Source organism: Pelecanus crispus, chromosome Z, assembly GCF_030463565.1.
Source record: "Pelecanus crispus isolate bPelCri1 chromosome Z, bPelCri1.pri, whole genome shotgun sequence".
In the NCBI taxonomy this organism is placed as follows: Eukaryota; Metazoa; Chordata; class Aves; order Pelecaniformes; family Pelecanidae; genus Pelecanus; species Pelecanus crispus.
The window spans coordinates 1602132-1616524 of NC_134676.1; the positions used below are offsets into that span (position 1 = coordinate 1602132).

Below are 14393 nucleotides of genomic sequence, written 5' to 3' on the forward strand. Positions count from 1 at the left end.
CTCAATAAACGCAGTGGAGAAAAGGAAGTTAGAAAGCAGATCCCGAAAGAAGGCGAATGCATGAAATAGTCCTTTTCCGTTTCTCTGTCTCTCCTGGGAACTCCTTTACTGAAAGAAACAAATGCTTAAAAACACGCTGTCCTACGTGGAACGTGAATTAGAATTCACGTATGGAAACTGCCCCTGGAACTCAGCCAGGTGGCACCTTTGTTCTTTTCATCATCACTTTTATTTCTATTTTCCCACTCTTTTTCCTCTGCTCCCTCTTTATTGCTTTCTGGAGGTCTGGTTCTGCCTCGCTGAGCATCTGCAACTGTTGAAATCCTGGTAACTGCAGGATGTCGGCTTAATTTTTTAATTTTGTCCCATCTCTCCGGTCACACCCCTGCTTCTTTGTCCTTTCTTCCTACCCACTCCCTCTCGATTTTTGTTCTTTGGCTTGCTCTTTCACGTGCCCGTGCCTGGACACGTCTCCCGCTCCTCTCCGATGCCCTCTGCGTCCCCGGGGCCCTTCCCTGAGCCCTGCCGCGGCGAGGCCGATCTGGCCAGCGCCTGCCCTGAGGGCCGCGCGTTGCTTTGCCCAGATCAGGTAAGTCAGCCAGCTCTTGCCCTCCACTCTTGAGTCACCAGCTCCTCGTCGGCTTTCATGGAGTCAGCGTCTCCAAGATCTATAATTTTCGCGTTTCTCCGCGGCCTCTGTTGCATCTTCTGTGCTGGCGTGTCTTTCCGTCCCTTCGCCCGCGCATCCTCTGAATGCCGGCAGGGCTGGTGCCGGCGGGCTGGTGCCGGGGAGGAGCCCGAGCAGGGTGGTGCTCGAGCCTGGAGAGCTGTCGGGACAGGCCTCTGGTTCCCAAAGCCTCCCCTGCTCCCGTCCCTGTGACCCGCCGGGGGCTGATCCTCCCAGGCTCACATCCGCGTGGCTAAAAAAAAGAGGGAAAGTAAAAAAACCAAAAAAACCCAGATGGCAAAGCCATGCCCAGCTGCATGTCGCTCAGCTGTGCCGAAGGTTTTGTGTCTGACACCGCTCTTGGGTTCTGCACATCTTGGCCGGTGTCACCGCTGGTGGGGCCAGGGATCCCGGGCATCGCCTTCGCTTTGTCCCTTCTCTAAGACACTCTTAAAAACATTGAGGTCTTTCTGCCGTGCCCATCGCTATGGCCCATTGCTACTTCGTTATTTAATTTCCCTCGCTATGGATTTCTCTCATGCTCTTCTCTCTGCTTCGCTGTCCTCTTTTCCTTCCTCATCCCTGGGGCTTCCTCTTGCCGTCGGTGGCCGTCCCCCAACTCTCCTTAGCCCCTCGTTGGCGTTCTCCTTCTCTTGCTCCTCTCGCTCTCCCTTTTCTTTCCCTAATGCCTGTTGGAAACAGTTGTGCTTTGGCGGGCCCATTTGGTGAGCTCTGCCTCCTGGTTGTCCGGGATCCCAGAAAAACTATGTCATGTTGGAGCAGAATCCACCTGCGGTTCCTGCCCCGGCTGGGGGTGGTGGTGTTTGCTCTTGCACCGCCTCAGTAATGATCCGGGACAGCTGCGTGATAAAGACAAATGGCAGAAAGTAATCGGAGTCTGAATAGAAAACCTCCGGGTCTATTTATGTTGTTGTTGCTTTTTTAGAGTGTGTATTACTGCGCAGGCATGACATAATGTTGTAATTTTTTTTTTTTTTTTCTCTAATTTAGTTGACCCCTTTTTAACTTTGGGCGTTCACGAGATGCAGTATTCAGCAGTCCCATCTGGAAGACATTTGAACTGAACAGGATCTGCGGACTTAGAGGATCATATAGGGTGGGATAAGGAAAAAAAAAGGCAGCTAATGTTGAGGGTACGCTGAGCGCAGGGCAGCTCTTCGTGCGAGCCACGATCCCCGGTGGGAGCGGAACAGCCACTGCGCAAGATAGGTGGTTTGGGCCAGATTTCAGCGTTTCACCTCAAAACGAGCTGTGGTTTGTGAAGCTGGCACTTTGCGGTGGCTTTCGAGTCGACCTCGGTCTTTGCGAGCTCCTGCTCGATGGCCTTTGCGCGAGCGGGAGGAAGCGCGGGGCAGAACCGGGACGTTGTGCCGGTGCCGGGCCGGTCCCGCAGGAAAGCCGCGCTGGCAGGAGCCGGTGCAGGGAGCGCGTCCCCGCCAGCATCCCCGGTGCTGAGCCTTCACCGAGGGGCACGAGGTCGCAGTCAGCGAGCCTCCCTCGGCGCGGGCCTGATGATAGGTTTTTTAATAAACGTGAGCAGCGGGAGGGGAGACAATCACGAGCCTAAACGCGCTGCGAAGCCGGCAGCCCGGAGTCGGGGCTTGCGGTGCACGACGCGCGGCGCACGACGCGCGGTGCACGACGCGCGCTGCGAGCCGGCGTCAATTAAAGGACGCGGTGCAAGACGCCGTGCGGAGGCGACGGGGGGGTGCGTGGCCGGCCTCGCACCTGCGCTGGCTTTCCGCAGCGCTGCCCAACCTTTGTCGTTAACCCCGGACGGCCGCGGGCCCGGCGGCGGGGGCGGCGTGCCGTACAGGTGGTTGCCCTGGCTGCCTACACTTGTTTTTCACGGTGCACCGTGCACTTAACGGCTCAGCGGGACCTGCAATTTCATACCTCTCACGGGGCCGGGGGGTGGTTCGCATGTGCTTTTCTGCGTCGGGGCTCATATGGTCTCAATTACCGTCTGATGGCAACGCCAGGCCCGAGGCCTTTCGCGTGTTTGTCCTGTGAGAAAGATCTGGAAGAGCCGACATCTGGTTTTGATCGCTGCAATTGCAGGTTGATAGAATAAACGCAGGGTGAGGTGGGTGGGTTTTCCTTCCGGCCCCTTCCAGGCCGCGCTGGTAATGTGCTCCACTGGCGGGGCTGCTCTTTTCATCAGCGCCCGCCGCCCCCGCGCCCCGCTCCTCTTCCTCTCCCCCCGCTCACCCGCAGCAACATGTGGCCGAAATTAGGGACCTGCGGTTTGAAAAGTGCCCTTCTGCTGGAAACCTGGAACAGGTCAGCCCACGGAAAGGGGGGTCTGCTCCTCGCACGTATTAAAGTACAGAATTAACTTTTTTTTTTAAAACAAAAACCTAAAAGCTGGGGAAATTCATCCCTAGCCTGGCAGAGCAGTCGCTGGTCTGGTGGCAGAGCTGGGAGGAGTGAGGACAGCGGCGGAGCGTGTCCCTCGAGTGTTTGTAAAGGAGGAAGTAGTCATTTTCTTAATTTTTTTTTTTTTTCCTTTCCAAATACTTAATTCTTTTAGTGCGGCTGGCGAGAGCGTTTCCCTCTGCGTGCTCTGCCGCTGCCCAGGGCAGTGCCGTCCTCGGCACGCAGCCGGCTGCCGGGCTCCGCCGTTCCGCGGAGGCACGGAGCAGCCTTGCCTGGGGAGCAGCTGCGGGCAGCCCCGGTCGTAGAGGTGTGAAATAACGTCGTGACCGGGAAAGCTGTAATCCCCGAGAGCGCAAATGGCGGCGGTGGGTCCGCGGCTCGCCGGCGCTCGGCCCCGTTAGCAGGAGCCGAGAGGTGCCGCCGAGGCGGAGTTGGTGGGAAGAGGCGGCATCGCGGGGCCGGTGCCACGGGCTCAGGGAGATTCCGGCAACGAGCGCTGTCTGCTCGGTCAGGTACTCGCTTAAAAGAGTTTTTCCCCCCTGTGCGAAGCTGACGTCTGCTAATGCAGAGCAGCTTGTTGCAGCGAGCAGGTTTATTCCTCCTGACAGCTCTGATCGCCAGTACGCTTTGCCGTTTGGTAATGCACTTATAATTTAATAAATGTTCTCCTTGAGATCTTAATTTTAAAGGAGTTTCGCCGTGTATTTTAAAGTCTCTGGACTGCTGATTGATGGGCTTGCTCTCTTCACAAATGTTGCCTTATAGCAGGTACCTCTTTAACTGGATCGCTCCGTATACGGAAATACGCTGCGCTCAGTCACGATTGCGTTTTGCAGCCGGTGCTTTATGTTCGTGCCAGGTAATAGATCTTTCTTTTCCCAATTTCACCTTGCGTGTGAAGGCCGGGATGTGGCCGCCCGAGCCCCGCCGCACCGACGCGGCCGTCGCACCGGAGGGACGCCCTCTCGTCCAGCCTGCCTCGCCCAGAGCATCTCGCGAGCAGGAAAACGGAGAGGGGAAACCTGAAATCTTCTGGCAAAGGTCCGGCCGCTGCCTGAGAGCGGAGGAGAGGAGAAGAGCCGAGACGGAAGGGGAAAAGACAATCTCGCCTCTCCTTGCTGGGGCTGGCTTCCCAAACACCTGCAGCCAGCCGGGTGGAGCGGGGCCGCGGCGGGCGGGGGGCACGGCTCGCCCCGCGGCGCCTCGACGCTGGAGGCATCTCCCGCTGCTTGGCCAAGCGCTCGCGTCCCCACCGGCGATGTCCGTGAGCTGGGCTTGCTCCCCGCCAGCCCCTGCCAGCACCAGCCAGCACGCCTCCGGTTCACTCAGTAGCTAATATTAGCCTCGTTAATAGGCGTCTCCGAGGCCGTTCGTCCTTTCTTCGGCAGACTCCGGACCCCCAAGCTTGAGCGCGGCGCTGCGGGCAGAGGGCGAGCGCGTGGTCCGTCGCCCAGGGATGCGCGGCTTGGCCGGCGGCGTTGGGGCAGCGCCGGCCGCATCGGCGGCTCTTGCTCACCCAGTCTCTTGAATACGGAAAAATGAAAGATGTTGGAAAACGTGTTCCCAGGACAGCGAGCTTTCCGGAAGAATTGAAGAAGAAAAGGTGTTTGGAACTTGCAGGCGGGCTCCCAAAAATGGCAACAATGTGATAATTTTTTCATCATGTCATATTACAGAATGGCATGTTTTTCCCAGATCGTTATTCATCATCTCTTCAAACCTCCCAGCATGAGTCAGAGTGATTTTCTAAATTCAGGCTCTCTTTTAAGAATATTAACATCTTTAAATCTATAATATATTTTCTGTCAAATCAGAAAGTCACTTGCACACATCTGCGGTTTACTCTCTCTTGCCTTCTTGGAGTCAGCATATTACCATTTTTACCAGTGCCATAAAATTAACCCGTTTTACTTTCACTATTCTGGATCAAGTTAACGGGATGTTTTCTTTATCAACACTTACTCGTGATAATTTATGTCTCTCCTTAAATGGGCTTATCGGCGCAATTCCATCTTTGTAAAATTATCTGGCAAACGTTTTTGGACAGATTATCGATGTGATTAAATAACCCACTTCTTGCTTTTTTAAACGCTGCTTTGTGGAAGAATGACAAAAAGACAGGGGCCAGTCAGAATATTGTTCATCCAGTTAATCGTCTCCTACGCTCTCTTTATTGCCTGGTGAAAATGCTGCAGTCCCGATGATACAGAGGGAAGCAAATCTGGAGACTTCTGCACATTTTAACGTGAGAGGAATTTCCATGTGTGCTCTTAGCTCATGTCGTGATAACATGAGAATCCCACTGTGACAAAAATCTGAAAATAATGAATATTTATGTTGAAAGAGTGACGCTTCTTCAGGAAATACATGGGTTTTTAAAAAAGCTACCTTATATCTCCTCAAATTTTTCCTATGGCCGAGCCTGTCACAGCAAAATGAGTTAATTTGCTTCAGCCCAGTGGCTCTCGCTGTGTGAAAATTCAGCTGTAAACCCGACAGAAGAATAAATCAAGTATCATCTGTCTTTAGCGAGGAAGAGTTACACCCAGTTACATGACACTTTGGAAGCTGGCATTTATTTTGGCCATTTTTCCCGTCATTTCATGACCGCCAGCATCCCTCCCCTGCTCCTCCTGATGCTTTTGCTTTCCTTCCCTTCTCGACCTCCAAGCTGACCTGCGTGCCCAGGAGAGCCGGGGCCGGTGCCAAAGCCTTCATTCGGCGTCTACGCAACCGCAAAGAACAGTAAAGAAAAATCCCCGAAGGCGTTTGACCCGGACTGAGCTGCCACCTCATCCCGGCACCTTTCCCGTCGGGAATGGGGAGGGCGGATTGCAGCTGCAGGCGGGGGAGAGGCGAAGCCAGCGCCCTGCCTCTGCGTGGGCATCCCCGGCCAGCGCCGTGGTTCTCTGCGCATTTGCCGAAGCGCTGGCTGTACCGGTTCCGGTTATTCCCGACGCGCGTTCCTATGGAGCCCCGTCGGCATGGCGAGCAGCGCTGGCGCGGGGGCACGTGCAGCCCAGGCACCCGCCTCGGAGACTCTGACCCCGCAGCTTTACGGTTCAGTTTGACAACAAGCAACGGAGCGAAGCAAGCTCATAAATTAGGGGAATAAGTCAGCAAGAGGCATAAAATCCGTACTCGTTTTCTTTACAGTGCGTACGGGGAGCTGTTAGACCTTTATAACTCACGCTCCGCAGGTACTGCGGAAAGCTGAGGTGCAAAGCCAAATTTCCGTCGGAGGGAGGGGGCCCTTTCCAGGCGTAATTTTTGTTGAGCTGGAGTCATGTCTGAAAGCAGGTAGGCTGGGTGGCTGCAGGAATATAGGAAAAACCAGGCGGGAGGTTGAGATGAACGTGTATCGTCGTGAGCGGGAGGGCTGGGCTGCGCGGGGAGAGGGGGACAAGAGAAGGGATGGTCCCTGCCCGGGGATTCGCTCCTAAAACAGCGGGAGTGGTCACGGGGGACACGGGAGCGTTCTCCTTCGTCTCTTTCCAGGCCAGGGTCCGCCTCGTTTTTCCCAGGTAGCCGCTCTTACCGCGCGGTAGTTGGGATGCGCCGGGATCATCGCCTCACCGACGAGGTCATCTGCCTCTCCCTTGGGAAAGCTCCCGGGCAGTCAGGGCGCTTCGTGGGACACCTGGCAAGGGAAGAGAGCTGTAACCGCACGAGTTAAAACCACATAGTTTCGACTGGTTTTCCTCTGAAATGCGCGTCAAACTTCTACGCGAGCCTGGTGACCTCGGGCGCCGAGTGAAAGGCCCCGAGCTGTCCGGTACGTCGCGATGCAGCAGAACAGAGAAATTGCTGTACGTTAAACACCGCGGCGCGGCAAAGCTGCGCGTTAAGGGCTCCGTTCTACCTCTGCAAGACGTGCTGGAGCGACGCAGCCGCGCTGCGATCGGCACGCGCGCCGCGGTGTTTGGAAGTGCCACGAGTGTCCGACGCGTGTTTTATTGAAGCGCCGGCGCAGCCAGCGCGCTGCCTTTGATGTCCTCGCTGCTCTCCAAGCTCTGTGCCCGCTCCCTCTCTGTCTGGGCTCTGGGTATGATCAAGCACCCTTGATTTTTCCCCTACCTCTCCATCTTTATAATCCTTCAGGATTCAATCTGGCATTCAGATATCTTCTCTGAAAACCCCTGCAATTTCTGTAGGGTTGTTCTCTGATAACTGCAGAACGTGCATGAAGCCTCTTTGAAGCCGGTGTGGGAGCAGCCGTGGGAGAGGGCAGGGTTGGGAAGGGGTGTTTGGGAAGCCCTTACCGTCCCGCTGACCAGGGAGTGGAGGTTTGGGCTGACTGATGCCTCCCACAGCTCTCCTTCATCCCATCCCTCGGGATTGTCAAAAAGCCTCTTGCCTGTGTCCCCAGCCTCCCCTTAGCTGAATCACAGCGCTCCTCTTTGCAAGATGCAGAGGGGCCGAGGTCGAGAGGGGCTTCCCACCCGCCCCCAGGCTGAAACCATCGCTAGCGTCCCGCGCCAGCTTGCTTTCTGCATCACTCGGCATCCTAAAGGGAGAGCCGATCTGAAAGCGGCGATGCTGAAGGTACTGACGTTAGAGGTGACCCTTTGGGCTGTCCCAGCGCGTGGCTGGTGCCTGCCCGGCCCGATCCCGGGGGGACGGGACCCCCCCAGTCCCTCGCTGGCACGGCGGAGGCTGGGGCGGCGGTGCCCGGCGAGAGCTCGTGGCAGCCCCGCTCCGAAATGACCCAAGAGCTGGGTGCCCGGCTGGCCGGGGCCAGCCCTGCCCTCCCTCGCGCAGGCAGGCAGCGGGGTTTGGCTTTTGCTCGCGGCGCGTTTGTGCCTTGGAGGCAGTGAAATGCTGGCGCACGAGTAGAAACTTCGCTCCTGTGATGCCGGTGCGATGGCAGTCGGTGCTGATCGTGTCCCACCCGGTGCCTCCCGCTCAGCGGCGCGGGCTGCGGGCTTCGCCGTGGGCTGCTTGGGCGCAGAGCCGCGTTGCCCCTTGGTTTTCCTGGCCAAATTGGCTTTGGGCTTTCCCGGGGCTCGCTCCCGGCTGCTGCGCGCCACAGGCAGTGGGGCATTTCTCCTTCTCCTGAGTGCCCGATGCCGAGCACCCCAAACCCACCTTGGCCTCAACTGAGGCAAAAAAAAAGATTTTTGCTTTGATTTGTAACATTGGTGTCGTGGTTCAGCCCCAGCCCCAGCTCAGCACCACGCAGCCATCGCTCACTGCCCTGCCCCGATGGGATGGGGGAGAGAATCGGAGGAGTGAGAGTGAGAAACACTCCTGGGCTGAGATAAGAACAGTTTAGTAATTGAAATAAAGTAAAATAGCAATGATAATAGTAACAATAAAATAATAATAATAATAATAATATACGAAGCAAGTGATGCCCAATGCAATTGCTCCCCACCCGCCGACCGATGCCCAGCCAGTTCCCAGCAGCGATCGCTGCTCCCCGGCCAACCCCCCCAGTTTCCATACTGCCCATGACGCCGTATGGTATGGAATGGCCCTTGGGGCAGTTGGGGTCAGCTCTCCTGGCTGTGCCCCCTCCCAGCTCCTTGTGCCCCTGGCAGAGCAGGGGAAGCTGCAAAGTCCTTGCCTGGCATAAGCAGTGCTGAGCAACAACCAAACCATCAGCGTGTTATCAGCGTTATTCTCATCCTAAATCCAAACCACAGCACTGTGCCTGCTGCTAGGGAGAAAATTAACTCTATCCCAGCCCAAACCAGGGCTTGCCCCGGACACAGCTGCTGTTGGCCCTGCCTGCATTGAGGCTCAGGGGACCGGGGAGCTGCTGTACTGCCCGGGGATGCGATGCCGGGCTGCGGGCTCCGTCCCTGCTCCTCTCCTGGGCTCGGGGGGCCCTGAGGCGTGCGGGAAAGTCGCTCAGCATCCCGCAACCCTCGGCCTTTTGCTCCCTGTTTTTTGGGTTTGGGTGGTTCTTTTTTTTTTTTTTTTTTTTAAATGAGACCTTTGCTCCCCTGCCCTGGCTGGGGGATGCCGGCGGAGGAGGGCTGGGTGCTCTTCCCAGCCCCGCCGGCGGCCGTGCTTCGCTGGTGGATTTTCCTTCCCTTTCGCTGTGACCTGCGAACGTCGGAGCAGGCGCTCTGCCAATTTTGTGATCTGCTGCCTGCTTCAAAATGGAGGCAGGAAGGTATCCATTTTCATCAAGGAGATGACAGTGCTTCAGTCTTCCTGACCATCTGGAGAGAGGCACCTCCAGCGCAGAAACAAAGCGCGGAGGAATATAGGGAGCGCGTAGGCAGAGGGAATAAACTGCACTGTAAATTATAAATCACGCTTATCGGCCCGCGCTGGGTTTGGGGGGAATTTTTTTTCGGTTTTGTTTTGTTTGTAAATGCTGTCCTGGTTGAACTAAACTAAAGCAAGAAAGACAACAGATATTTTCGAAAAGGCAAGCTGCAGAAAGCTCTGGTGTATTGGTAAACAAATATAAGTAAATGAGTGTTTTGGCACACGTACTAAGTTTATTGCACAGACAAATACAATAAGTCCTAGGAAAGGAGGAGTTTTTCCCCTGATGTGTACACATGCTGTGTTGGTGGTCTTGGGTAGATCCAGGTTTTTAATAGTCCTTTCAAGCTTCTCTGGAAAGAGCTTGATCCATGGGAATTTAATATCCCAAGATATGTTTGTAATTTTCGGTGTTCTTGATAATGCTGTTTTTCTAAATTTCTTTTTTTTTTTTTTTTTTTTTTCTAGTTTGGGAAATAAAGTTTTTTTACTTCCTTGCAGTGCTTTCAGTTTTGTTCTGAAGTGGGTAAAGTCTGTGTGCTTTCATATGAGAAAATCAGCATTGTTTCAAGTTCCTGTTTATTTTAAGCTCTGTAATGCTCTAGGAAGAACATATGTACATCTGTTTGTTCATTTTATTTACAGAAATGCATAGTTTGACAAATACCTTGCAAATATCCTTGTTTAAAGCTGGAAAATGTCAAGCTGGAGTTTCTTTTGAAGCTCAAAATTTATTTTCCAGTCACACATATACTGAGGTTTTTGTGTTCTGAGGGAAGAATTATGTGGTGTTGTGAACTGATTTATACTGAGCAAGGTAAAAACTCAATATTTCTTTCCTGCTTCCTGCTAAAGGCATACTAAATTAGTCTTTTTTCCTTAGGTTTATGCCCCGTCAGCAAGCACTGCCGACTACAATAGGGATTCACCAGGTTATCCATCCTCAAAACCAGCAGCCAGCACTTTTCCTAGCTCCTTCTTCATGCAAGGTAAGACGCTGCTTTCAAAAGGAAATCTATTTTGCATACATTTTCTGTGTTTGTATTTTGGTTTATAGGTAGGCCAGGCACGCTGGAATATCATCGTGTGGTCTGTAACATTACCATTAAAATGAAGACCTGTATGTCTTCGTTTGACCATTATGCCTCTGCACATCTTGTTCTGATCCTGCAGCGAAGCAGCGTAATGAATAACTTGCCGGCCTCTTATCACCTCCGATTCTTGAAGCATCTTTTTTCCAGCATGTGCACATATATTATGCATGTACTAAATGCACACGCATTTGTGCATGTACTTGGTGCATTGTTGGTTTATGTTAATGAGAAAGAGTTTGTCTTATGTAAAGCATGCAGTGCTACAAGTACGTCTGTTTGCGTGCATATGGAATTGGAGCAACCTTTCTAAAATGAAGCCGTTGCTCTCAGTTGAGGATGGGTTAATAGTTTTCATGCATTCACTGCTACCATGTTGTATTTCTCGCAGTCATTACGTGCAAGTACAATGAAATTTGGTATAACTTGGATTCCTAGAGTTTGGGAAGACCCACACACAATTAGGGTGCTCATCTTTTGCCACATTTAGGGCAAAGTAATTAGCTTTTAAACACTTCTGCACATACTCTGCTTTAGGCTAAGTAAAGGGTGAGTCTGTTTAATTCAGCAGGACTGCCAGGCGAAAGTAGTTGCAGGGCAAGGGATTGGATTTTATTCTATATACATATATATACACTTTCCGATTCCCACCTTTTGGGGAAAAAAAACCCCACAACCCACTCTTGTGTCCCCACCACCTGAAGGTGATGGGCACTGCTCAGCGTCCCCGGGGATGGCTCAGCTCCCTGTCCCAGGGTGAGCGGGCCATCTCCTGCGGAGCCCCGCCACGCCTCCGGCTCTTCGTTCGAGGATGCTCGTGTCTGGGTTTCCGTCAGGCAGCCGCCGCGGGAGGACGAGCTGCTGCCTGCGAAGGAGCAGCAGCAGGCAGGACCGGCAGGGATACGGGCAGGAAGGACCCACTGGACCCTCCTGTCCCGGGCGCGGGGCTCGAGCGCTGCCGGGAGGGGTTCTGCTGGTCCCCCACCAGCTCCGGGGGGTCCTCGTGGGAGGGAAGAGGACGTGGTTCAAAGCACTGGCCCCGTTGGCCACCTCCTGTGGTGGGGGATCTGCATCTGGACCGTTTCCTCAGCGGTGGGAAATGGTCCCTACGACCATGACTGAAAAGAAAACGGTGCTCTTGGCTTAAAACGTGAATAAATACCGCCTAAAGAGCAACCTGCTATGAAACTCCTATAGAGTTATAAAGCTGGGGATTAATAGGCTTCTAATAATATCAAATATTTACCCTTTGTAGTGCTTAGCCATTCTGCGGTTTTAAATGTTATCTTCTCGCAGATTCGTATTGCAGACATAAATCTGAGTTAAATGACTGTTCAAACAGCCCTGGGAAGGTGATGGGAGAAGTGCTGCTGCCGCCAGGGTGTTTGAAGTGTATAAATAAGGCAGGGCTGTAGGTGAGACATAATAATTTTTTATTAGACCAACTCCTGTAGTTTGAAAAAGCCGACAACTTTTCCAGCCCACGTGCCCGTCTTTCGGGTCTGCTGATCATTATGGAAAAGTTACGCTTTTTTTCTGTTGACACATTGGCATTCTTCCAGTAGAAAATACATTTCACTGCATTATTATAATTCCGTTTCAGCACATCTAGTTAAATGCAAAATATGCAACCAACTATTTTACTCGATAAAATTTGGGGAGCCCTTTTTATACTCCTCAGTGCGTGTTGTACCTCGGCGGTAAACTGGCCTGAAGGATGGACGCTGTGCTTAGGGGATGCGGAGACGCAAGCTGTGAAATCCCTAAAAGGAGAAACCATGCGAGCGGTGCTACGCTCTTTTTAAACAAACAAACAAAAAGCAATGACAAAACAACTCAGGAAACTTTTGGGATGTGGAAACATTCAAAGTTCAGGAGTTACCCAGTCATTTCCCAAGTTGAGGTTTCTCCAAAGCTCGTTAGCCCATCCTCGTTCTGTAGGCTTCAGTGTATTTCGTTTCAATGCTCAGACTTCTGTCTCTGACGAAATTTGTTATAACGGAGTTCATGCACTTGAGTTTATGCACTGGAGTTTATGGTACCAGAGCAGGAATAAAGCAGCAGGAAACTTTCGAGCCTAAGTGATGTGACTGCAATGAAGCATTGCAGGATGACACGAATACTCACCGTTGCTCAGTTCAGCTTCATTTTTATTAAAGTGCATGGCTTTATGCTAAAGCGGCGTAGCCCTGTAGCCCCCTTAGGGGCTTTAGGATGGAGTTTGCGGAGGCACAAAGCCGGCGGTTCCGCAGGGTCTGGCGCTGGCGGCCAGTGGTGTTCCCCTCCTGTGTTACAGATGGCCACCACAGCAGCGACCCGTGGAGCTCCTCCAGTGGGATGAACCAGCCCGGGTACGGGGGCATGCTGGGCAACTCTTCTCACATCCCCCAGTCCAGCAGCTACTGCAGCCTGCACCCGCACGACCGCTTGGTAAGGCGCGGGCAACGGGGGGGCACGGCGGGGAGGGCACGGCTCGCACCGGGCGGTGGTTGGCACATAGAATCATAGAATCATAGAATCGTTTAGGTTGGAAAAGCCCTTTAAGATCATCCAGTCCAACCATTAACCTACACTGCCAAGTCCACACTAAACCAATCAAGGGTAGACTAGACTGAACCATGTCCCAAAGTGCCACCTCTGCCCGTTTTTTGAACCCCTCCAGGGATGGGGACTCCCCCACCTCTCTGGGCAGCCTGTTCCAATGCTTGACCACCCTTTCCGTCAATAAATTTTTCCTAATTTCCAACCTAAACCTCCCCTGGCGCAGCTTGAGCCCATTTCCTCTCGTCCTATCGCTTGTTCCTTGGGAGAAGAGCCCTACACCCCCTCCCTGCCCCCTCCTGTCAGGCAGCTGTAGAGAGCGATGAGGTCTCCCCTCAGCCTCCTCTTCTCCAGGCTGAACACCCCCAGCTCCCTCAGCCGCTCCCCACCAGCCCTGTGCTCCAGACCCTGCCCCAGCTCCGCTGCCCTTCTCTGGACACGCCCCAGCACCCCAATGTCCTTCTTGTGCTGAGGGGCCCAAAACTGGACACAGCATTCCAGGTGCGGCCTCACCAGCACTGAGCACAGGGGCACGATCCCTGCCCTGCTCCTGCTGGCCACACTATTCCTGACACTAGCCAGGATGCTGTTGGCCTTCTTGGCCACCTGGGCACACTGCTGGCTCATGTTCAGAGCCCCTGCCCGCTCATGGCACGGACACCTCTTCGAGCTGTGCTGCTAAAACATTCTCCGCGCACTGCTGCGTGTTCCCAACTCTGCAAAACCAAGTTGGAGAGATCTTGGAAAGCTTTGCCTTAGGGATTTGATTCAGGCTCTGCTGAGGGAAGGAAGGCTTTTAGCTGAAGGGTGGCAGAGGCTGGGAAGCTCTCGGGAGCCGAGGTGGTCGCCTCTGCCTTTGGGAGGGCGGCAATTGGGTCCTGCCCCAGCTTCGCCCTGTGTGCAGTACGTGTGTCCTCAGAAGATCACCACCCCTGTGCAGAACCTCTCCTAGTGCAACTGGGAAGTGAAAAGAGGGAAAAAAAAAATTGTCACGTGGACTGTTCCTTCGGCCGAAGTTGCAAGAAGAGGCTTGAGCCCATGTTTGTACCCTCTGCTCGTCTTGTGGCCGCCAGCCTGCCGACGAGCTGCACACGCCTCTGCTTTTTCGTGTTCGTAATTTATGGCGGTCAGCGTCCCTTGCTGGTCTGAGTTCACAGATAACTATCTAGCATCAATTTTCTGCTTTAAAAAAGGGAGGGTTTTCTTTTTATTTTCTCTGGTACATCCTGATCTCTCGCAGGAGGAAGTTGCTGGGACCGATTCCATCTATTGTATTGGAATAGAATAAAATGGGAATTAAATCTGCTCTGAGTACAGCTTAGGGGATACTCTCCTAATATCATGGCTGAATTGATTATGTAGAAATAACACTGGATTGCATCAATTCAGGTTTTTTTGGTTCGGTTTTGTATTTAAGTTAAGAGGTAAAGAAACAAACGGCTAAAACAGCTAAAGTGAAGTAAGTTTTC

General features: G+C 53.3%; 1 protein-coding gene across 10 annotated transcripts in view; it reads left to right on the top strand.

The window, feature by feature from the left end:
* Positions 1-14393, top strand: part of TCF4 (transcription factor 4) — a 239547-nt gene that overhangs the window by 187625 nt on the left and 37529 nt on the right. For all 10 annotated transcript variants that reach the window (XM_075726767.1, XM_075726765.1, XM_075726768.1 and 7 more), the window contains 2 exons: positions 10176-10281; positions 12680-12813. In XM_075726767.1, the coding sequence (XP_075582882.1) occupies positions 10176-10281; positions 12680-12813 (240 nt within the window). The remainder of the gene's footprint in view (positions 1-10175; positions 10282-12679; positions 12814-14393) is intronic.